At 36.5% G+C, this 25,086-nt stretch overlaps 1 protein-coding gene across 10 annotated transcripts in view; it reads left to right on the top strand.

The window, feature by feature from the left end:
• The window catches only part of BIRC6 (baculoviral IAP repeat containing 6), a 174,231-nt gene that overhangs the window by 52,080 nt on the left and 97,065 nt on the right, over positions 1 to 25,086 (top strand). For 3 of the 10 annotated variants that reach the window (XM_088144753.1, XM_088144745.1, XM_088144772.1), the window contains exons 17-38: positions 160 to 305; positions 1,153 to 1,314; positions 1,419 to 1,550; positions 1,857 to 1,954; positions 2,305 to 2,452; positions 3,305 to 3,438; positions 4,857 to 5,003; positions 5,392 to 5,579; positions 7,102 to 7,416; positions 7,809 to 7,908; positions 9,324 to 9,538; positions 9,683 to 9,891; positions 10,078 to 10,424; positions 11,916 to 12,135; positions 12,570 to 12,703; positions 13,242 to 13,379; positions 17,546 to 17,673; positions 18,312 to 18,443; positions 19,570 to 19,785; positions 20,844 to 21,027; positions 21,617 to 21,772; positions 24,812 to 24,945. In XM_088144753.1, coding sequence (XP_088000879.1) covers positions 160 to 305; positions 1,153 to 1,314; positions 1,419 to 1,550; positions 1,857 to 1,954; positions 2,305 to 2,452; positions 3,305 to 3,438; positions 4,857 to 5,003; positions 5,392 to 5,579; positions 7,102 to 7,416; positions 7,809 to 7,908; positions 9,324 to 9,538; positions 9,683 to 9,891; positions 10,078 to 10,424; positions 11,916 to 12,135; positions 12,570 to 12,703; positions 13,242 to 13,379; positions 17,546 to 17,673; positions 18,312 to 18,443; positions 19,570 to 19,785; positions 20,844 to 21,027; positions 21,617 to 21,772; positions 24,812 to 24,945 — 3,783 coding nt within the window. The remainder of the gene's footprint in view (positions 1 to 159; positions 306 to 1,152; positions 1,315 to 1,418; positions 1,551 to 1,856; positions 1,955 to 2,304; positions 2,453 to 3,304; positions 3,439 to 4,856; positions 5,004 to 5,391; positions 5,580 to 7,101; positions 7,417 to 7,808; positions 7,909 to 9,323; positions 9,539 to 9,682; positions 9,892 to 10,077; positions 10,425 to 11,915; positions 12,136 to 12,569; positions 12,704 to 13,241; positions 13,380 to 17,545; positions 17,674 to 18,311; positions 18,444 to 19,569; positions 19,786 to 20,843; positions 21,028 to 21,616; positions 21,773 to 24,811; positions 24,946 to 25,086) is intronic. The other 7 variants (XM_088144763.1, XM_088144777.1, XM_088144786.1 and 4 more) reach the window with 6 other exon arrangements.

Here is a 25,086-nt window from a genome sequence, read left to right on the forward strand (position 1 = left end):
AAAACAGAATTTTTAAATTCTGAGAAGAATGTGATTTGGTTTATTAGTTGATAATAATTTTAAGTAAATTTCCTAATCTGGGAAAATGAAAAATACTTGTATCCATGCAGAGTATGACTTCTCAAATAAATGAGTGTGCTCTTGTTTTTTTTTAAATAGGATAAGTCTTCTAATAAAGCAGAAACCAGCACTTCCTCACGGAAATCTGACAACCTACGAGGATGTGATTTGCTGCAAGAAGTTTCTGTAACTATTAGAAGATTTAAAAAAACATCTATTTCAAAGGAAAGGTTAGTTGGTTATCAGTGAGTATATTTCGTAAATACATTTTAAACATACATTCAAAGAGAATGGAGGGTTAATGCATATTATTATTATTATTATTATTATTATTATTATTATTATTATTATTATACATTATATCTCAATAATGTATAAGATAATGGCAGTCCAACTATAATTGAATATAAAAATAAAGCTTTAACTCATTAAAATTATATGGCAAATCTATATTAGAACAACACCTTTTTTCCCCCTCAAGTCAGATTTGACTTTTGACAACTATACTGACAAGTCCATGCAGTTTTCTAGGCAACATTTTTGGAAATGGTTTGCCATTGCCTTCTTTCTACAGCTGAGACAGAGTGACTGGCCCAAAGTCATCCAGTTGGCTTTTATGCCTAAGGCAGGACCAGAAATCATGGTGTCCTGCTCCTAGTCCAGCACCTCAACCACTAGACTAAACTTGCTTGCTCTATAATAGAATGGATTGATGAAAAAAAAGCCTTTCAGAAAGTTAAGCGTTTGTGGAATAATAACAGAAAGAACACACTTAAGTTCTTCTACCCTAGTTTCTTTTGCCTGTTGAAGTATGCAGGAGATGACAAACCTTATGGCAATAGCCATCTTCAAGTTATCTAATCAGGGATGCTCTTAACAGGTTGTTTAAAAAGACCAGTTTTGAATTTCAAACCTGAGAGGTAAAGCAGTTTCAGCATTCTTTAAAGCCACATTAGAGAGAAACCCTAAGTTTCTATTCTTCCTTCTCAAAAAGCTTTAGCAGTACAATAATAAATAGTAATGTAATATTAGCTTACTCCCAGTTCAGTGATTAACTTCCCACTTATTTATTGTATGTTGTTTCTTTTCTAGAGTTCAGAGGTGTGCTATGTTACAATTTTCAGAATTTCATGAAAGACTTCTTAACAGCCTTTGCAAAAAGGCCGAAGATGGAGTTGTCACAGAACATGCTCAAAGTCTTGTATTAGATATCTTATGTTGGCTAGCAGGAGTTCAGTCCAATGGACCAGGGAGGTAAAAAAAAACCGAGATCCTTAACAAAATTCTTACCTTTGTTGGAAGTATTCTCAAAAGTAATGATTGAGTTATAAAGTCTGCTTTTGTTTTTAATGTTTTAGTTCAAAAGAAGCAAATGAGAGCTTGTTGTCTAAAACAAGGATGTGTCTTTTCAATATAGTTCGAGTGTGCTTCTTTGAAGCAGGGCGAAGCATAGCACATAAATGTGCACGGTTTCTAGCTCTTTGCATAAGGTAATGATGTTACTTATTTTTTCAACTTAAATTTTTCTTTTAATTGAATATTCTAGTTAACATGGTATAAAACATATTAACATATATGATATTTTGTAGAGAAAATTCGCATTTTATAGTGTGATCCTATGTCTGTCTACTTGGAAGTCACTTCCACTAAATTAGTACTCCCAGACAGATGGAAATTGGATTGCAAACTGATAAGCCTTTTCTCTGCTGCGACACACATGGATGTAAAAAAATTCTAAATATTTGCTAATGAACAAAACAAACTATTAAAATAAAACTGATTATATATTTTTGTAGTAATGGGAAATTTGAACCAAGTCAACAAGGATTTAGCTCAGTCCTTCTGAAGGCTTTGCTCGGCAATATATCTTATTTACCTGCAGCTGCAACCGGAGGTAAGATTAAGATTTTTGTTTTTGGAATCACATTTGCTTTCTTCCGATTCTTGTTATCTGGTTTTGTTTGTTTAATGTTTCTCTTTCTGTTGCAGTACTGCTATTCTGTTCTATCTTAATACTAATTTTGAGTTTCACTTATTAGGCAGTTGCCTTCCAAGCATATGTTTCTGTTTGCCATAACCTAGGAAAGCTGCCTCAACAAATATCAATGCAAACTTACTAAAGCTTGTTAAAATTGCTTAACAGAATGTTTTATTGAATGGATTTTGTCAGTTTTCCATAAACATATAGTTAAAGATTGCTTTTGTGAAAACTTAAGGCTAAACATCTATTTGTGTTCCTTTTAGGTTCTGTGTATTGGTATTTTGTTTTGCTGAATTACGTAAAGGATGAAGATTTAGCTGGCTGCAGTACTACTTGTGCTTCCCTGCTAACTGCAGTCTCTAGACAGTTACAGGACCGATTAACACCCATGGAAGCACTACTTCAAACTAGGTAATAGGAAGAAAAAAGTATCGTGTTTTATTCATTCATTCAATTGCTAAGGCTGCCCACTTGCCAATGATTGTGGGTGCTTACGAAGAGTTAAAATGAAACAATATCAGTCAGTTAAGAACGGTAATAAAACAACAGCGCTAGGGGGAAAAACACAACAATTAAGCAGAAGAGTCACAAGTGGCAGAATCACATAATGTCCTGGCCCAGTGCTGTGTCACAAGCCAGCTATTTAAGGCTTTCTTAAAGGATAGGCCTGGGGCCATATAGGCCTTGGAAGGGAATGCTGTTTCAAAGGGCAGGTGCAATGACATGGAAGGCATATCTCCTAGCTTTGACATTGTCTAATAGACAGTAGCTGAAGCATGCCTGCCCTGTCAGGTCTTACAGGACAGGCAGAGATAATTGGAAAGAGGCAGTCCTGCAAATAACCAGATCTTGTGCCAAAGGCTTTATATATGACCACCAACATCTTTGATTGTACCCAAAAGCTCACTAGTAACTAATGTACTGTAGCTTGCATAGTATAGGGGTTACATGAGCTTACCAAGGAACACCCCTAATTATTTGTGCTGCTGCATTTGGACCAGTCTACCCCATGTGGTGAACTTTTTAAATGTACACTTTTTAGTACTTATCCTTTGTGCTTGAAATAAGTAATGTTAGGCATGTTGTTTTATGTTTGCATTGCTTTTAATTAGCAATATACTGAATATACTGTACTTCATGGAAAATATTCAGCAGTATAGTTTATTCAAATACTTATAGATATACATACTGTTGATTTTATCCCATGAATCAAATTTACATTTCTTCACATCACCTAATATCCTGCATTACTTTGTTTTTCAGGTATGGATTATATAGTTCACCTTTTGATCCAGTGCTCTTTGATTTGGAAATGAGTGGTTCTTCTTGTAAGAATATATATAATAGCAGCATTGGCGTTCAGTCAGATGAAATTGATTTATCTGATGTTCTCTCAGGTAAGCCCATGTATCTGCTTGTAACTATATAGCTGAAATGTCTTTTTATAGTCAGTATTGTTTGCTTCTGGCAACAACATGGTTACATAATCTTCATGTTGCAATTTGTCATTGAAGAGACATTAAAATTAACTGTGTTTAAATCAACTTCCTCAAAATAGGTTGAACTTACTCAGGTTGAAAATGTGTTCAGCAGAGTTGCATTGCTCCAAGGATTAGGAAATGGTTATTTTCTCAGATTAGGTCAACCTTTTGAGGTAGGCCAGGGCAAGATACATACTCTGCAAGGATAATTGGAACTTTACTAATACAGGGTTAGGGTTAGGGTTATTATAAAATTATAACCAAATTTGAAAACCTGACAGAGTTTCCTTATCTCTCCTCTTATACCTAAGAGAATCAAGGCAAGGCAATTTTGAGTTTCTTTCTCACACCTTCTCTTTCAGGACTAAGCTGGTGTTTACATAATGCCCTTGCATTCCTTCTTCAAGGCTATTTCCGTGTTCTTCTATAGATTTCTCACTAAAGCTTCCTTCTCTCCCTCCAAACCTTTATTAAGTAGAGACTAAGGATGTGCATAATTTTTTAATCTCAAAATAACAATTTTGAATATACTGAGGTCAGAACAAACAGTTGGGCTACTTTTAGTGGCATTTGTTCTGAGTATTCTGATCAAAGGAACAATCTCAAAATGGGCAGTTGGAATTTCCCAAGGAAAACAAATTTTATTTTTAGATTAGAGCAAAAGATTCCAGTTGCTCTGAGTTTGATTCCAGTGGAATATTCTGATAGAACTTTGAGTTTTATCTTGAAACAAAACTTATTCCCTGTTTTGTGCAAGCCCCTAGTAGGGGCACTCTTAAGAATAGAATAAAAGAGGTTAGGACTACAGGAAAATTGGAGACAATTCCTTCACCTCCATTTTCAGAGGAAACTTGAGCTGAATCCCAGTTCATTCTTTGAACAAAAAATCCCTGATAAATTTGGTTTTGACGGATTATACAAATGGACATGTTAAATTATTTTAAATTTTTGAATCTAAAGGGTCTCATTTGTGAGTGGAAGTCATTTTAACTCCTGTAAGGAGAGTGGGAGTTGCTGATTTTTCTTTGGTATTTCTTTCAGCCATGGTTTCCTTGTGTTTTTTTGCCATATGAGTTGCACTGAGATGTGGAAGAAGTGAGGATTGAGATGTACAAGTTATATTAAATGTTTAAAAACTGAGTTTCTCTTATATATGTTAATTACATACATAGGTTTTTTGCTTTGATTGGATTTTATATATTTAGTGGTTTATCTTTTCTTCTCTCTCCCCCTCCACCCCATTTTATGTTTTTGATAGCAATAAAAATTAAAATGTTATTTCCAGTTATAATGAAAGTGAACTAAATTATGTTGCTATTTTTTTCCCAATTTAGGGAATGGAAAAATCAGTAATTGTACAGCAGCAGAAGGCAGTTTTACTTCCCTCACTGGGCTCCTAGAAGTTGAACCTCTACACTTTACCTGCGTTTCAACTAGTGATGGAACAAGAATAGAAAGGGACGATGCAAGTACGTTTACTGGTATATATATTTTATTACTTTTTTCTATGTAAGTCAAACTAAATCAGTAGTCTAGTACAATCTTTCCAAATAAGAAAGTTATTATGTATTAGAGCCATTAATTTTTAAACAAAGGATATTAAAATTTCTTATTCACATTGTAATTCAAGGTTTAGTTTAATGATGAGAAAAATCTCTCTGCTTTGGAAACCAGTATTTTGTTTTCCCTATTTGCTTTGCACAGTGAATGTTGAATCAAAGTTGCTATAAAAAGTAGATCATTTGCTACTTCTTTTCTTTTGAGGTTGATTTCTTGTTCATTACCAAAACAGTATTGTTTTCAAGATAATGCTTTGTGTCTTGCTTTTCTACATACATGGTTGTTTTTTGTTTCTTTGTTTCATGCCAGTGAGTACCTTTGGGGTTACCCCAGCAGTTGGAGGCCTCTCATCTGGGACAGTTGGGGAAGCCTCGACAGCCCTGAGTTCAGCAGCCCAGGTAGCTTTGCAGTCTCTCTCTCATGCAATGGCCTCAGCCGAGCAGCAGCTCCAGGTGCTTCAAGAGAAACAGCAGCAGCTTTTGAAGCTTCAGCAACAGGTTGGAGGCCATCTCTTTCATGATGTCTCTAAACTTCAAAAGCTGAAAGAATAGTTCCCTTAATTACAAAAAGTCTCTCTTATTTGTGTGTGAGAGAGAAAAGAAAGAAAAAGAAAGAAAAAGAAAGAAACCATCAAAAGTATATCTTTAGGGAACAGGTTAGATGTAACAAACATTCTGACATTGAAAGTGAACATGGTACAACACAAGGGCTTTATTGGTATGGAAGAATCTTTCATATATATGATATTGTTGCATTTTCAAAAAAACTTAGTTTTAAATTAAGAACAAAATATGAAAAGATGGAAAATGTAGTTGGATTTCTTTCAGCAGAAATAAATAGGCTGCTGTTTGGTTAAGAGCCTTAGAAACAGATACCTCATTTTATTGCACTCAAGAAGAGATACACAGTTGTATTCTGTTCCTTCTAAAGTTTATGTTTTAACTGCAGTCCACCTTAGCCATTGTAACCTGTTCTTGCCAAATTAGGAGTTCTTTTGCAGCAGAATCAGTTGCCATAGATAATTAAAATCAAGACTACTATCTTAAAGTACATTTTGATTTCAATTGTGTCAAAAAAATCACTTCTAAGTGACATGAGAACTACAGTCCTAAACAGTTCTTTCACACACCACTTGCCTGGGAATCCCATATGTACAGTGAAATTGTCAGCTGCGCCTTCAAGATATTTTGCTGTTTGATGCATTCACATATGGTGAAATCTCAGTTTAAGAGATCTTCCTGTAGCAAATTTCAGTCTGAACATCTTCTGAAATAACAGAAAATCCTTTGCATCTGAAGTAACCTGGATGAAGCAGTTAAGTTTATATTAATTTTATGATGTTTGTATTGATTTAGATCATATGGTGCAATGATATACTTTTGTAATTAACAGAATTTTGGGAGTAACACACATCCCTACCCTGAGTAGTCTATTAAAATGAGGCTTCCCTGAATGTGCAAGTTTATTTTTTAAATCCTTTTTGATATGGAAGAACCATCACAGCCTGGTGCACATAGTGTAAGAATTTCAGGTTGTATTCACAGCGGAAGGGTGTATGTATATCTGTTGGCCCACTGAACATAATGGATTCCTAGATGTTTACAAATGTGTGAACTAATAACTTTGATTTGATTTAGATTTAAGCCTTTAGTCCTATGCAATCTTGGATATAACATTCCATTGGATGCAGTTGTACTAAATATATTAAAGACAATTGGCCCGAACTGGACTACCTCAGCTTGCATGGTTTATGCAACAGGTTATCTCTAAAGGACAAGTTCAGTAAAAATGTAGCTGAGTTTTGAAACGTTCTACATTCATTTCTTGCACTGTTGATCACTTTTTGTGCTACTTTTTGCATCCTTTTGGTGAAAACTTTTGATGTGTTAAATGAAAGCTGAGGCTATTTGCTTTTTTGTTTGTTTTGTTCATGCTGCTTATTGCTAATGCTTTTATTGCTACTGCCTTTGCAGGCAGCACCAGCCTACAGTACATATGCTGCTTTTATTTTCCCTGCAGAAAGCAAAGCTGGAAGCAAAACTACATCAGACAACAGCAGCAGCTGCTGCAGCAGCATCAGCAGTTGGTCCTGTTCACAACTCTGTGCCTTCCAACTCAGTAGCAGCCCCAGGGTTCTTCATTCATCCGTCGGATGTCATCCCACCCACTCCTAAAACAACCCCCCTGTTCATGACTCCGCCTCTTACGCCACCTAATGAGGCAGTTTCTGCTGTTATCAATGCAGAGCTTGCACAGCTTTTTCCGGGTTCAGTCATTGATCCTCCTCCAGTTAACCTTTCTGCACACAACAAAAATGCAAACAAGTCCAAAACGGTAACTAAAGAAAAAGATAAAAAGAAAAAGAGCTTTCATAAATTCCAATCTAATTAACATTAATGACAGGAGCTATTTTGACTGCTTGGTAGTTTGCCTTTTATCTAAGTGTCGAGAGTATATTTTGACAAGCGGTATTGTTAAAACCTCTTATATAATAGCCCCAAATCTATTAAACCTACATTCCATATAAGGAAGCTAGTGCAAATAGCTTGTTAATGCTTTGAACTTTTCCATTGGTATGCTTAAAAACTAATCTGTATACAATATAAGTGATCGGTTTTTCAACCTTGAGTTTCCAAGTCTGCTCTTTTTACTTTTGCATGTGCAGTAGCAAGTGACTAATACCAAATACAGTATATTTATGTATTGATCAATTTTTCTTCTTTCAGAATCCACTTGGAACCGGCCTCGCTCTTGCAATATCTCATGCTTCACATTTTCTTCAGCCACCTCCTCATCAGTCTATCATTATTGAGCGAATGCATTCAGGTAAAATAGTGGTCTGTAAGTTAATTCTTTCTAGGTTAATTTGATTTGAATAGCTAATATAATGACTAGGTTCCAAAGCTGATATAGGTATGACCATGGCCCAAGGGTGATTTTGCGATTCTTATGTTTAAATGCCACTTGATGTTTCATATCAAGTTGCTCTTTGTAATTCCCTCAATTTCAGAACCAGTTTGCTATGTAGCCTAGAAACTTACTGTTCCAAAAAACAGTTCAAAAATCCCATAGAATTGTATAATAAATCATGTTTTTGTAGGTGCAAGCCAGTATTTTTTGTTTGAGCTGAAAGGTTTGCATATTAAATGTAGGGAACGTATGTTAAAAAGTGGGAAGGAAATTGTGTTGGCCTCTTCCACACCAATTTTGAAATAATTGTTAAATAATTTAGTAATCCTTCAAATAAGGAGAAGAGGGATTGGGAGCAACATGGGCATAGAACATTTATTCCTCCTCACTCCTTTCTGCTTCTTTCTCTGTGTGGTTCCCTTTCAATTTTTTGGTCATCACTAACTTTTATTTGGTGTGATTAAAGTTTACATTCCACTTAAAAACATTATTCCTGGTTCTGGCTCTTAGGGTTGGCTTTGATGTCCCACTAGCTATGGTTTTTGCTAAACAAAAAGGCACAAGCGCAGGGGTAGAAGAAAGTATTGATGTCTCAACCACAATTTCAAGGATACTGTGTATTGTGCCAGCAATAACTAAATTGTAAACATTTCTTTGTTATAATTAAAATGCTTTTCAATAAAAGAGAATATATGTAGCTCAGGGTTGAACTGTGGAGTCCTTGGTGCTCTCTGAGCCTGGTTGTTTGCTTGCAGACGTTTTATTCACCCATGCTGCTAAAATATTTTTAGCAGCATGGGTTCTGTTTGTTACGTTGAGGACTATGGCTGCCCTTCTGGCAAAGGCAAGCTGAGGGACCACATCTCCCCAATTACATCAGCCCGCCCCATCAGATCTAGCAGAGAAGGCATGTTGAGGGTACCATCAGCTAGGGATGTACATTTGGTGGGTCCCAGGCATTGGGCCTTCTCTGCTGTGGCACCTGCCTTGTGGAATATTCTTCCCCCCAATATTAGATTAGATCCATCCCTTTTGACCTTTCAGAAGTCCCTCAAGACCTGGTTATGTCACCAGGCCTGGGGCTCCCAGGGAACTGGAGACATTAGATGGCTGAGTTAGCTATCCTTCTCTCTTGCCTAGGATTTGTATATTTGTTTTTTAATCATATTTATTTTTAATATTTATTTTTATATTTTTATACTGATTATTTATGTATGTGTTGTTTTTATTGGATTGCCGTAAGCTGCCCAGAGTCACTTTTCTGTGAGATGGGTGGCTATACAAATTTGATTAATAAATAAGTATTTCATCAGGACTATTTCTATTCAAAGGTGCAAGGAGATTTGTGACGTTAGACTTTGGTAGACCCATCTTATTGACAGATGTGCTGATTCCAACTTGTGGGGATTTGGCTTCCTTATCGATTGATATTTGGACACTTGGTGAAGAAGTTGATGGAAGAAGGCTAGTGGTTGCTACAGATATTAGCACCCATTCTCTTATTCTTCACGATTTAATACCACCACCAGTCTGCAGATTCATGAAGGTAAAAATTCTTTCAATAAAAAAAAATATTTCTAATAAAATTAGTGTGGTAAATATTCATATTAGATAATGCTCAGTTTTAGAATGTACCTCCTATTTTCAAAGAATGAAGTGACATGAAAAGGCTGCGTGTCTTCTGTTTCAGATTACGGTCATTGGTCGTTATGGAAGTACAAACGCTAGAGCCAAAATTCCTTTAGGATTTTACTATGGACATACATACATCTTGCCTTTAGAGAGCGAGCTGAAGATTATGCATGATCCTTTGCGAGGTGAAGTTGAATCTGCAAACCAGCCAGAAATTGATCAACATTTAGCTATGATGATTGCATTGCAAGAAGATATACAGTGCAGGTAAAATCTTTATGTTGTAGCATTAGTAGCATAATGCATAGTTGTTGAATGTTAGCAAAACTGTCTCCTTTGCTCTGTTTACAACACTGCTATTTAACTGTGTATAAACATAAAGATTTTTGTTTCCTGGGATATTCATTAATAATTTCTGTTTAATTGTGACATTTTTCCTTGCTACACTTACAGGTATAATTTAGCTTGCCATAGACTTGAAACACTTCTGCAAAGTATTGACCTTCCTCCATTGAACAGTGCTAACAATGCTCAGTATTTTTTACGCAAGCCAGATAAGGCAGTGGAGGAAGACAGTCGAGTATTTTCTGCTTATCAGGACTGCATTCAGCTACAGCTTCAACTGAATTTGGCTCATCATGCTGTACAAAGGCTCAGAGTAGCTCTAGGAGCAAGCAGGAAGATTCTCAAAGAACAGAGTGATCCTAAAGAACTAATTCAGATGTCCTCCACAGAACAGTTGCGCACAATTATCCGATATCTGTTGGATACTTTACTTAGTTTACTTCATTCTTCCAATGGTTAGTAGCTCAATTATTTTTACTGATAAGATAACAAACTTGCTATTTCATTGTCAATGCTGAAAATATATGTATTAGTGTCAGTGGGGATTTTGAGGCTATGAAGAATATTCCAGATTAAATGAATGAGACAAAAGTTAAGAGAGTAAGAATATAAAAGAGAGTCAAATTAAGGTTAATCTGAAAACTTCAGCAACTGTGACTTAATTTGCAAACTTTATAGGACCTGGAAAATTGCTTTACTTAAGGGATTCAGAATTCTCGTCCAGTGTTTTGCATATCAACAAAACATACATCTCAGAATTCCCCAGCTCTGGTCAGTTTAGTCGTTCTTAGTGTTCTAACCCCTCCCCACCCAAGTTATCATTCTTGATCTACCACAAAATATAGAAATAAAGATAGGTATCATAGGCAGTTGTACTAAAATTAGGATGAAATAAGAGGAAGAGACCCAAGGGAGATAACTGATTATGATTAGTTCTTTGGGCTGCAACAAGGCTCAGCCAGTGATTACAAAGATAATGTAATATTGGGTTGCTTCCTTCTTTGAAAGTAGCATTCACTGTATATGTTAACAAATATTCCCCAGCTGCAATTCTTTATAAGATTAGACCATGAAGATTTGTGGTAATAATCATTTCATAGAGAGGATGGGTTTATAAAATACTTAGAACAAAAATAATGGATTGCATTAAGAACTGCTCTATTGCAATAAAGTACTTCAAGCTGCCGTCGTTTTTTTAATAACATCGTGATATTTGGAGTGCTTTCCAACTAATGATATATAAGTAGGTGGGATTTGACTTGGTGTAGCATCTTTAACTGGGAAATGGACTAAATTTTATTCACAGACAGGGTCCTTGCCTTCTCTAGATATGACAGTCAAGAGACTGCCAGATAATTTACCATAGTGCAGAATTAAAGATTAATTAATTAATCAAAAGTTTGGGAATAAAATAATTAAATAAAGTAAAAATTTAAAAGGCCACATAAAAATAAAAAAATAAGTCTGTGTCAACAAGCAGATTTCCTTTCATGTGAATACGTCATTCAGATAGATCTTCTGCCAAGAGAGGTCAGGCCAAATACTTTCAGGTGGTATCTAAACTATATTTTTTCAGGAACTGGGGAAAAGTCTTCACCAGTTAATCTTACTGAGTTGAAGGAGACCTTGTCTACAGACATAAGAAAGTTATTTTTGTGATTTATACCTTGATGTGTAGACCCAGCTTCTGTACTTTTAGAAATATCATTGTGTGCTGTCCTTTTAGTGGTTTTCTTTTCATGAAATAGAGGACAAAAGGTTTCTAAACCTTCTAAGTTAGATGATTGATGGCACATTTAGCAGAAACTTGTGAGATGGCTAGCATATTGTCACTGCTAAGATATATCTTGAACAAACCTATGTAATCTGTATTCACTTCTAGAATCAGTTGATTAAGTGTAGGATGCTTTTTGCAGTTTTACATACTTGATTTCTATTTTTTTAAGGACACTCTGTTCCTGTGGTTTTACAAAGTACATTTAATGCTCAAGCATGTGAAGAATTATTCAAGCACTTATGTATCAGTGGGACTCCTAAGATACGCTTGCATACAGGTCTTTTACTCGTTCAGCTGTGTGGAGGTGAAAGATGGTGGGGACAGTTTCTCTCAAATGTCCTGCAGGAATTGTATAATTCAGAGCAACTTCTCATTTTTCCACAAGACAGGTACTTTTCACATTATTTTTTTATGTATCAGTCAAGCAGCATTCAATCATTTTATCACTGAAATATAGGTAGATAGGCAAGATGGGGAAAAGCCTTATAATAATTGTAATAATTACTTTATTAATTATTGCAGTTGTAATAATTGGGAACCATCATTATCATGGTTAAGACCATCTGTAAATTATTGAAGCATGTTCAATTCATGATATGGGATCTGCATGTTGATTTACTTAGTCTATAACGTAACTCCAAAAAATCTGTCATCCTTATGCTATATTGAATAATGTAAATATGATTTAGTTTTTTATGCCTGAAAAACAAAAGAGAAATAAATGTTTGATTTTCTAGGGTCAGTTTTTTTTTCTCTCTTGTGAAGTATTGTACTTATTAATGAAGTCATAAATATTTTTAAATTACTTACTTTTTGTATTTAGGGTCTTCATGTTACTTTCTTGCATTGGTCAAAGATCACTCAGCAACACTGGTGTCTTAGAAAGTTTGTTGAATCTCTTGGATAATCTCTTGTCTCCTCTTCAGCCTCAATTACCTATCCACAGATGCTCAGAAGGTATTTAATATTTCTAAAATAATATTACAGATTTTAAAAAAATTACTTATGGTTTAACAGAGGCTAGCTCTCACTGTTGCTGTAATCATTTTTTGCAGGACAGGTTAAAATGTAATCCAGATCATGTTTAGATGGCAACAGAGAGAGAACAGAAAACTTTAACTCTTGGCTATCATCTACCAGTTGTCTGCTGTGGATTGAGCTTTTTTTTTAAGCCCATGTATAGGAGCCCTATCATGGGGCTTTAGTAGAAAAGATGGACTGAAAAATTCATAGGCACCCATTGCACCCTCTGTAACATATTCCTGACCCTAATTTCAAAATATTCATTTTAGATATTAAAATGTATTCCCAAGTAATTGAACATACACTTTCTTCACATGGTCATGGAAGTTTAAGCACCCTTCTTTTCTTCTTTTGTATGTCAGAATAAGAGGAACACAGATATGTAAACAAGTATTTTCAGATTCTGGAAAATGTTTAATAGTATACTTTGTCTTAATACTAAATTACCTAAACAAATTCTCTTATTTTGAAGGCGTTCTGGACATTCCTATGATTAGCTGGGTTGTAATGTTGGTATCTAGACTCTTAGACTATGTGGCAACAGTAGAAGATGAAGCAGCTACATCTAAGAAGCCTCTGAATGGAAAAGAGAGAGAAAGATTCTTGACAGGTATAGTATATACTACTTAGTATGGTAAAACTTTCTTATTAATTAACATACGATCTCTAAAAGTAAGCAGTCATCTTTGCATAGAACAGTAAACTAGGATTTTGGATCTTATTGTAAACAGCTATGAACTTGTGAGTGCATCATCTTGTTATGCTTTACTCCACCCATAACTATGACTGCTAAACTAACCATTAACTGAAAGCTTAGAATATTATTGGAATTGGAGACCCTGCACTGTCATTCCAAAACAAGATAACCTTAATTTCAATTTTAGAGAGAGCCAGAATCCCAATCTCAGACATTGAATTAAGCATTCTGCTGATTATCTGTTTGATTAGTACTTGCACTGGCAAGGAGAAACAAACTAAGAAAAAAAAAAGTGTGTGCTGAGAATCCTTGCTCCCCATCCTAGTGAACACTGTCATTGTGTTGGAAAAATTATTTATTTATTTGTCAAATTTCCAGGCTCCCCAACTCCAAAATGACTCTGGGCAGCTTCACAAGATTAAAAGACAACAGCATTATTTAACAGTGCAAGAGGTGTATGAGTGGAACAACAAAACGTATCTTAGCATTGCCTCCACCTAAAAGGGATCCACCCAAACAACCCAAAGCTTGAGGAAGGAACCAGATTTTTAAAGATTGCCTGAAGGGGGACAAGATGGAGCTAAAGGATGGGTACAGCGACAGAAAAGGCCTACTTCCTGGGTCCCAACAGATGCCATTGTTTAATAGATAGGACCCAAAGCAAGGACCCGAAGCAAGCCCTGTCAGAAAGGACAGGATGGGCAGACACTATGGAAGACAGGCACTCTCTCAGATAGTTAGGCCTTATGCTATGTACAACTATAGGTAGTCTTCACTTAATGACTCTATTTGGGACCAGAATTTCCATCACTAAGTGATGCAGTTGTTAGACAAAACATCACATGACTGCACTGCTTAGCAATGGCAGTTTTGGTAGTCCCGGTTGCAGTCTTCAGGCCAGGACCTCATGCTTCTCCTGCCCTGCTTCATTCACTTCTTCTTCAACTCCCCCCACATACCTAACTCCCCCCGCCCTTTTGGCCACCTTGCACCCCCGCTGCCCTGCATTCCACTACCCCTAGCTGACCTTCACTGCCTTTCTGCTGCTGATGATGAGGTGTGCTCGGCCTGGCCCTTTGTGAGGCAGGCCAGGCGTGCCTCATCAGTAGAGGGAGGAAGAAGACAGCGAAGTTTGGCGGGGGGGCAGGGCAGCCAAAAGGGCAGAGATGGGAGGAGATAGGTGGGTGGGAGGAGTTGAAGCATACCCTGCGGTTGTAAATGCAGGCGGGCTGCCACAAGTCCAAATTTTGATCACATGATCACAGAGGTACTTTAATGGCTGTAACTTCAAGGACTGCTCATAAATATTCATTCAGCGCCATCATAACTTCAGACAGTCACTGAACAAATGGTCATTAAGCAAGGACTACCTGTATAGATAATATCCAACACCTTGAATTGCACACAGAAGCCAACTGGTAACCAGTTCAGCACACATAGCAAGGGTTTTATATGGACAGTGAGGCGTGTCCATCACTGCTCATGCTGCTGCTTTCTGGACCTGTAATTTTTTCAAGGACAACCCATATAGAAAGCATTGCAGTATTCCACCACAAGGTAACCAAGGCTTGAGTGACTGTGAGGAAGGCCTGTCAATCCAGAAATGAGCACAACTGGTGCAGAAGCTGAACTTGTGGTAATGCCACAGCTACTACCTGCTTCTCAAGCAAAGGCTGGAGAATCCAGGAAAACCCTCAAATTGCACAGCTCCTCACTGGGCCCATGCAATCCCATTCAGGACCAAAGATGAAAAGTCCCCAGAACTAGGAAGACTAAGCACTCGAAGCAACTCCATCTTGCCAGGTTTGAACCTGACCCTGTTCCTCCCAATTTATACCCAAACAACTTCTAGGTCCTGCAACAAGATTTCAACATCATCACTTGGTCTTGTTCTTCTTCTATTTCTAAATAAGCTACAAAGTTAAAATCAAAAAGCCAAATGCTAGCAAAGGTAAACATTGTAAATAATAGTTTTTAGTAGCACCCTTCAAATCAGTTCTTCGTTATTCACAAATAATGTTGGCTTGTTCCATAATACTCCCAGCCCAGTTCCATAACATTCCCGGTCTTACTTAACAGTAAGACAGCAATAGGCATAAAGTTTGGTGGCCGTTGGAGGAATTTATCTATTCACAGAATGACTGCCAAGATTCATGACCACTTAAAACACACTGAGTTACCATAACACAGGCTGAGATTTCTCTCCACCACCTTCACTATCCTCCCAGGATGCTCTTCACCATTGTAGCTTATCTTTGCTATTTTTTTCCTGGCCACACTTCCAGCATGTCCCCATTTCCAAAGAAAGCACTAGTCTATAGCCACCTACTTTCATTTTCTCAGATTATCCACAGGTCTGTGTCAGATTTCAAGTTATTGTTATAAGTAACAATGTTATAGTAGTCCAGCTTCACTTCTGTCCATCCATCCATTTATCAACTGTCCATCTGTTTAAAAATGCTTTAAAAATCAGATGGGGCAGGGAATCTGCTGTATTCCAAGGGAAATATCTGCAGACATATTAATCCTCAGTGACACCATAGTAAATACTTTTGGATTAAGCCATTAGGAAGAATGTAGGGATGTGCAATACTTGAGGTCCAGAACTGAAAAGGTGATACAAAGTAGCAGTAAGTATGTATGCACATACTTAAAGAAATGTGCATATTTTCCTGGGGTAAAGCAATAACCACGCAATCAAAGTAAAATACCTATTGAGGTGAGGAGGTACCAACAGTGTGTCCATGCCCACTCCAAAGCATTTTTTTTGGCTTCAAGTCCGAAGTGCTGCACATCCCTAGAAATATCGCTTATGTATACATTTTGCTGATTATTAGCATATAAAGTTGATGGGGGAAGGACTTCATTATTCATGATAGAATCCCTCCCACTTGAATAGATGGATATTCATCATACTCTAGGGCTGGGAAAGTCTTTTGATTTGGGATTTTATCCACGTATATTTGCTTATAGTTTTGTATTATAGAAAACAATTGACTGCCATTTATATACCTATTTGAATAGTTAGCCTGCTTTTCAATAGAATTAATTCCAGAGTGGAGTACAATAAAATCAGTGGTAATCATACAGAACTACAAAAGCAAAAACCATAAAACAGAGCCTTGCTAACAGTGTGAGCCACACATTAAATAACATAGTAGCACAGGTTTAACTTAAAGCCTGGGTAAGCAGACTTTTAGGTGACAGCAAAAGCTACCTGCTGTTTTCTCCCCTCCCCTCCCCTCCCCTCCCTTCCCCTCCCCTCCCCTCCCAAAATCATTTCAAAAATAGTATACCTCTGAAATTGTATCTTATGCTTTCTACTGATAAATCTATGGTCCTCAGATTTTTGGATAGTTTTCTGATTTTTTATTAAGAGATACAAACATTTAGTTAAGCACAATTTCAAAATATACATAAAGTAATCCAATAGTTTCTTAGTAAAGATAAATATTTTGGGATCTTAATTGTTACAAAGGAATGTTCTAAGCTATACTCAGTTTTATGCTGGTTTAGGCTTTCACAGCCAGTGTCAATCAAGCAGTCCCCGTTCAGTTGCCTGTGACCTTCCATGAAGTACACTACAAAGCAGTTCACTCTGCCTCTGAAAATGCCAGCCACAGGTGCTGATGAAACATCAGAATAACATAAAATAAGGTCAAGGCCATTCAGCCTGAAAGCTCATCACTGGTTGATCACTCAAATTTATTGCATAGTGTTTCCTTTCTCATCTGATTTTCTAGTGCAGTGTTTAATGCCTTCTCTCTTTTCCTTTTTAAAAGAATTACTGTGTTTGTTTGTTTATTCAGTTAACATTTCATCAGAAAAAAGTCTGTTTTGGAGGGTGTAAGCTAGCTGTTTCTCAGTACCATCTCTGGTCCTTTCAGTAAAACTAAATCAACTATTTTCTTAGCAACCATAACAATAATTGATCAATGTTTTACCCTTAAACAAACAAACATGAGTATTTAAGATTATCCTTTTTGCAAGATATGTGTATTGAACTTTTGGTGTGTGTTGTCTGTGTATGTAAAACATTGACTATCAAATTTGAAATATCATTTTGTTTTGCTTTTCAGGCAATCAGTGGAGTTTCATTAACAATAATTTACATACACAGAGCCTCAATAGATCTTCAAAAGGCAACAGTAGCTTAGATAGATTATATTCCAGAAAGATCAGGAAACAGCTTGTTCATCACAAACAGGTAACTTCTAGCTCACAGTAATGCTTTTCTTTTCTAAATTATATGAGGATATTATGATTTTGAGATGCACATTCCTGTTTTATATCCAGAGCAACATTTTATAAGTTAGCTAACACATAGCTGGAGTGCACTGAAGCAAGTTGGAGGAAATTCCAGGTGCCTGACTTTCCCACAGCAATCATGAACCTAACTGAAAGTGTGGCTGATATTGACAATATAATAATTGCAGACAAGGGACCTGAGGAAATCCTATGCGTGCCCTGCAGGGTGGAATAAGAGATTTCCACCATCTTAGTAGAAGAAGAGCTCACGCTAGTCTGAAACTTTGGAGGGAGGAATGTGAGGAACCACTCTTCTATTTAACTTGTTTATTATAAAACATTTGGAAAACTTGACACTAAGGACAAACACATGGTAGATATCTGCTCCTATTCAGTCTTTGAAGCCTCACCAGTTTCTGCAACCTTAAAGTGCTGCTGAAACTGGTTTTATAATTCAGGTCTGTTAGCAGACTGTTAAAGTTTTATAAATATAAAAACTAAAATTTAAAAACTTTAACTTGACCATCCTATGAAAGTGCATATCTACTTTGCAACTTATTACATACATTTTTATATACTGTTAACATTTTCTTTTAGCAACTTAACTTATTAAAAGCAAAACAGAAGGCTTTGGTGGAACAGATGGAAAAAGAAAAAATACAAAGCAACAAAGGATCATCCTATAAACTTTTAGTAGAACAGGCAAAACTAAAGCAGGCCACGTCAAAGGTATGATGCTCTGCAATTATATTTATTGTCTTGTGCAGAAATACCTTTTTCTGCAAATTCAAATATGTTCTGGGTTCATTTTTTCCACATATGATTTCATTATGCCTCCTAAGGCCTAATCTGTTGATTCAGTTACCTGCTATATCTCTGGTTTTAGAACGAATTAGTTAATTCTAATGTAGGCGCCTTTTTTGGGTTTTTTTTAATATATTACGTCTCTACAACATTATGTAAGCTGCTTCCTAAATAATGCTGTGGGTTATTGGCATCAAGATAGTTCCTTATAATAAAAACTAAGATTAAATTAAAATATTGCAACAATTCTCCAGCTGTGCCCTTTTTTTTAAGTCATCAGAAAAGGTGCATGAACAGTATCCAAATAATTGTGCTACTAATTAAGTAAGTCCAAAGGGATTTGGATTTGTCTTTTTAAAACAGCTTCCCTCTCTCTACCCATTCTCTTACTATGTGGTATAGCATACTCTTCAAAGAAAAAGGTTTCTAATTAAACACTTTTCAGTCCCCAGAGCTGCCTGAAATAGTTTGGGATATCAGTTTCAGTTACAATTCACTCCCTTAGGAAATATTAAGAAATATTTGTACAAAGTGTTAAGAAATCCCCATTTCAAGACCAATAATCATAAAGTAAGATTGTGTTTTGTCATTGTCTAATCTAGAAACCATTGCTCGTTCCAACTAATATCCCTTACTATTAAGACATTAAGTTTATCCAGTGTCCTATCCAAAGGGTAGAGTGTGATAATAGCTGGGTAATAGATTACTGTAATCAATATTTGTTTCATTTTAGAATTACAAATTTGAAAATAACCAACATTATTCATGCTCTGAATTCGGGCATAATCTTATGCATGTTTAGTTAAATGTAAGTGCATTTAGTTGGACTTACTGTTGTGTAATCTTGTAGACTAAGGATTACATAAAATAAGTGAACTCAATGTTTTCTTCTTTTTGGTTGAAATACTGCGTTAATGATATTGGTGATTTATGTGGTTGTTTTTTCGCTATCTGTATGTGAAATTATTGTATTCTACAATTCAGTGTATATAACTTCTGTTTGGAAATAGTTGGATAATGACAAATGCGTTTATACTTTTGATTTATGTAGCACTTTAAGGATTTGATACGCTTACGTCGGACTGCAGAGTGGCCCCGTTCTACATTAGACACTGAAGTATCAACTGCAAAAGAAACTCCAGAAATTGAGCCTCTTCCATTTACACTGGCACATGAACGCTGTATCTCAGTAGTGCAGAAGTTGGCCCTCTTTCTTTTGTCAATGGATTTTACTTGTCATGCAGATCTACTGCTATTTGTATGTAAGGTATGGATTACGTAATGTAATTAAGGGAAATAATTCTGATCAAAACCTGAAACTTGCATTTCAGTATATCAGATTGGATCAGCTACAAAATTGTTTTTCAATAATTATTTTGACCCAGATCACCTTTTGTCATCCAAAATTATGATGACTTCAGTCCCTTGAGGACAAATTACATAATAGCATGATCTGAGAGATAAATGTTTTAAAACATTCATTACTATTCTGATTCCAAGGAGTTTTGCTCTGGTAGAATTACAATTAAATAAATAATTTTCACACAAGAAAGAAGCTATGTGTTGGACTTTAAATACATTTTCATTAAAGTAGTTCTCCTTTTCCTAGCTGTTGTTTATATAAAATCAACTGTTTTTTCTCAATGCATCTATGCTGAAGCAAAAGCTGTGGGTTGTATCAAATAGTAGTTTTGCTTTACATGAACCTTTAATTTATGCTAACCAAAGCACCTAAGTTTTACTTATTCTCCCCTCTTGACACTTAAGCCACAACCTCTGAAAAAAATTGCCACTGTTCCTGATAATTGGCAAAAATCTGAACCAATGTAGCACAGGTGGTGGTGAGAAATGAACAAAAATGTTGTTGGGATTTTTGAAAGTATTGTTCACTGAGGTAGAAACACCATTAGTTACAGCACAATGACTTTTAGTAAGAGGAAGTTATATTTTCTTGTTGCGTTATAGTTTTCAACTTTGCAATTTCAAAGATGAAATTAAAAATAAAGAAATTAGAAATAGGGGAGAAGCCCTTTATATGAGAAGAACTTCTGCAAATCTGTAAGCTACAGCTGGAAGACATCAAACTAAAGTTACATACACTCTCAAACTAAAAGGGTTATGTGTATTTCTTCTTTTAATCCACTGGTACTTCTGATATTATTCTAAATTCCTTTTCCATCAACTCTAAATACAAGCGTATTTTACAACTGTGTAATATCAAAGGTTGGGGGTTTTTTTGTTTTTGTTTTGGTAGAAGTGTTATATGCTCTATAGATATGAACAAGTTGTGGCAAAGAGAATTTTGTGTACCTGTTTTCATTTCAGGTTCTGGCTAGAATTGCAAATGCAACGAGGCCTACAATTCATTTGTGTGAAATTGTGAATGAAGCTCAGTTAGAAAGGCTACTACTGCTTCTGGTTGGAACAGACTTTAACAGGGGTGATATCTCTTGGGGAGGAGCATGGGCTCAATATTCTCTGACATGTATGCTGCAAGATATTCTAGCAGGTTTGTTAAAAATCATATTTTATCTATGGAAAATGCTTTGATCACCTGCCATGGGGAACAGTGAAGGATAAAAATGGGCCACAATTGTATGTACTAACCAATTTCCAACAGTGTAACATTTAAGAAAGCAGGATCTTGCACACTGTAGTTTAGTAAACTGCATCTAGTCTGTCTGTTACGTAGAACAATGGCTGGGCAAAGTTAGAAGATAGTGTGGCCAATTACCAGAGATCATATTTGTCTTGAGACTAATCTTAATTTTGTCCTTATGGGGACCTGCTAGGTTTTTTTCCCCTCCATCTCTACATGATGGTAGGGAGGAGGTAGAGGCCTGGTCTTGTTGCAATTATTTATTGTTGGTTTTGCTCATAATTTTTAATTGATGCCCCACATATTTTAGTGTTGATTTTCACAATAGTGCTTAAAAGATTAATTAAATTAATACCACATTTTTATGCTTCGCATTTTTTAAAAGAGCCCACGTGCGAAATTAACATGAAACAATCTGTTTAAAATGTGGGATGAATATTGCACATATGCAGGCAATTGATATTTGACTATTCTGGTAACTCTTCCCTATACCATTCAGGAGAACTGTTGGCTCCAATAGCTGCTGAAGCCATGGAGGAGGCAGCAGTAGGAGAAGAGGCAGGGGCTTCAGCTGTAGATTCAGATGATGCTCTTCAACAGTCTGCGGTTCAGTTAGTGGAAACTATCGATGAGCCTTTAGCACATGACATTACAGGTAAATAAATATAACTTGCATAATGGTATTGAATTGTTTAAAACTGTTCCTTTTTTGACTTGGCAATTCTATTAAATTTCTTGGATTTCCATAGTTGTTTAAAAAGTATACAGTTTATTCTGTTGGTGTCAAGCAGTACTGAGCAGTTGAGAACTTAATATAGTCCACAGTGGCAGGAACAGATCTGTAGTGTATAACATAGCCTCGTTTTACTTCCCTTCCCCACATTTTTCAAATTTTGAATTTAGAAATTCAAAGTTCACATTCCAAAATTGAGTCAAGGGACTAGAGAATATATAGGTGGACAAAGCGTTTCCATTTTCTGTTGCAGACTAGTGCTCTGAATATATTTCTGCATGCACACTGAGAGGCATGGGAAATTATGCTTAATAGAAATCTACCTGTACTAATTGAGATGGCCCCTATGTCACATAGCTTTAAGAGAGCCTTATAAGTAGCTTTTTAGTATAGTTTACTGTAGAAGAGAAGAGCAGCCAAAGCCAAGAAAACCAAAAAATCTCAGGAAGGAACTGAAAGAGTTTCAGAGAGCTGTTAGAAGAGACAAGAGGCAGTATTATAGCAACATCTGTAAAGACATTGAAAATGGAAACAGACTTGGAAAAACAAGGAAAGTCTTCCAAAAGATCTCTGAACACAGAAGGAGATTCTAATCTTGAATTGGCATGTTGAAGGATACCAATGGACAGAGAGTAAAACCCTTTCAAAGAAGATCAAACAAAGTTGAAAGGAATATACTGAAATATTACTGTACAGTAGAGATGTCAACATCCAATATGCCTTAGAAGATATTCCCTACTTACAAGAACTTCTAATTGTAGAAGATGAAGTTAGATCAGTACTCCAGTCCTTACCAAATCCAAAGGCTACAGGAACTGATGGAATATCCAAAGAAAAGTAGCAAGCAACAGAAAAAGAACCAGTAGAAGTTCTAACCAAGCTATGCCAGCAAATTTGGAGAACAATACAGTGGCCAACAGATTGGAAGAGGTCAATCTACATTCCAATACCAAAAAAAGAATACTCAACAGAGTGTGCAAATTATCATAAAATATTCTTAATCTCACTTGCTAACAAAACAATGCTTTAGATCATTGAATGCCGATTAGAGTCCTTCATGGAAAGAGAGGTGCCAGATATTCAAGCTGGCTTTTGAAAAGGCCGAGAAGCACAAGACATTATTACTGATGCACACTGGATAATTGAGAAAACCAAAGAACACCAAAAATAAGTCAATATGTGCTTCATTGATTATAGAAAGGCCTTCAATTGTGTTGATCAAATAAAGTTGTGGAATGTGCTTTAGAAAAATGGGAATCCTAGAACATCTCATTGTCCTCATGAAAAATCTATCTATGGGTCAGGAAGCCACAGTACAGACAAAACATGGCAAAACAGACTGGCTCCAGGTTGGCAAAGGAGTGAGACAAGACTGTATAATCCTCTTATTTATTCAACCTATACGCTGTACATAAATTAAGGGAAGCTGGATTGGAAGAAGATTAGCATGATTTTAAAATTGGAGGAAGAAATATCAATCACCTATGCTATGCTGATGATACTCCTTTGTTAGCTGAATATGCAAAGGATCTGCAAGCTCTAATTTAAAAAGTCAAGGAGCACAGTGAAAAAATGGGAGGGAAATTAAAAATATGAAGAAGTCCAAACTAATGACAACAGCTACAATAGCCAGCTTTAGAATTGACAGTGAAGATATTGAAGTGGTGGTGAGCTTCTGCCTTTTAAGGTCAACCATCCACAGTAAAGGAACAAGCATGTAAAAAATATGCTGCAAACTGGCACTTAACAGAGCAGCCGTGAAGGCCATTGAAAAGCTGTTCAGATGCTGTATTGTATCTATACCTACGAAGACCAGAATAGTGCAAGCCATGGTATTCTCTATAGCAGCAAAGGTTGGACTTTGAAGAGTATTGACGTTTTTGAAATATGGTGTTGGAAAACTCCTGAGAACTCTCACTCAGGGTACAAATAACCAGGTTCAAAGTATCCTACTTAGGATACACTATACAAAGACCTAGTTCTCTGGAGAAGACTCTAATGCTAGGAAAGGTGGAAGAAAAAAGAGGAAGTGGATGACTAGCAGCAAGATGGATGTGCCCATCTCACATGTCCTGATAGTTAGCATGCATCACGTCCATCAATTAAACAATGTCATTTGGTGAGACTCACGAAGTGGGCCTTCTCTGTCTGCTCTTTGGAACTGTATTCCCTACCCCCACCTCCTGTAATTCATACAGTCCCCACCTTGGCCCTTTAAAACCTGTCTCTGCTCCCAGGCCATGGATTAAAGTGGGCAATGGACTCTTTGTGTGGTGTTTTGTTCCTTTGAATAGTTGTTGGCTTTGGCAGACTTACATCTTTTTGGTAATACAGTGGTAGCTCAGGTCACGAACTTAATTCGTTCCGCGACCCAAATCAAATTTTCCCATAAGGTTCAATGTAAATATGGTTAATCTGTTCTGACCCCTCCGAATTTGGTCGCCAACCGATTTTCGTCGCGTCCCGAATCAAATTTTCCCATAAGGTTCAATGTAAATATGGTTAATCCGTTCTGAACCATATGTATTTTTTTTTAAAACCACAAAAATATGAAACAAAATACAGTACAGTGCAGTACGAAGAGAGAGAACGCTAACCTCGCTCGAGGCGACTTCTGGAGTGGAGGACAGGAAGGCGGGTGGGGAAGCGGTTATTGCTTGGAGGGAGAGTCCCCCTCCCTACAGGAAGCCATGACCACGTGTCACAGGAGGGAAAATGGCCGCAGATCCTGTTTGTCACCCGATGCGGAGTTCGCGGACGGAAGCAAAATTTTGCGAACGATGCTGTTCGTGACCCGAATTGGTCGTGAACAGAAGCGTTCGTGACCCAAGATACCACTGTATAGTTTCTTTGTTTTTAAGCTTCTGTTTTTATTGTTGTACTTTGTAAGCTGCCCAGAATCATGACAGTGGGGTGGCCTACAAATTCAATAAATAAACAAACTATTTGAATCATCTAAAGGTACTCCACCTTTGTCATCTTTGGAAAAAGATAAAGACATTGATCTCGAGTTATTACAAGACCTGATGGAAGTTGACATTGATCCGTTAGATATTGATTTGGAAAAAGATCCTTTGGCAGCAAAAGTCTTCAAGGTATGGAACACAGTGCATTTTTAAAATAGCTGTAAAATACCTGTGACATAGTCTTAAGCTTTTCCAAATGTATGCTTCTGACTTACGAATGATAGAATGCTGTATGTACAGAGGTATCAATTTCATTTTCATTGTAAACCT

Source organism: Python bivittatus, unplaced genomic scaffold (assembly GCF_059951505.1).
Source record: "Python bivittatus isolate LINGU-HERP-01145 unplaced genomic scaffold, Pbiv_v1 ctg000020_np1212, whole genome shotgun sequence".
NCBI lineage: Eukaryota > Metazoa > Chordata > Lepidosauria > Squamata > Pythonidae > Python > Python bivittatus.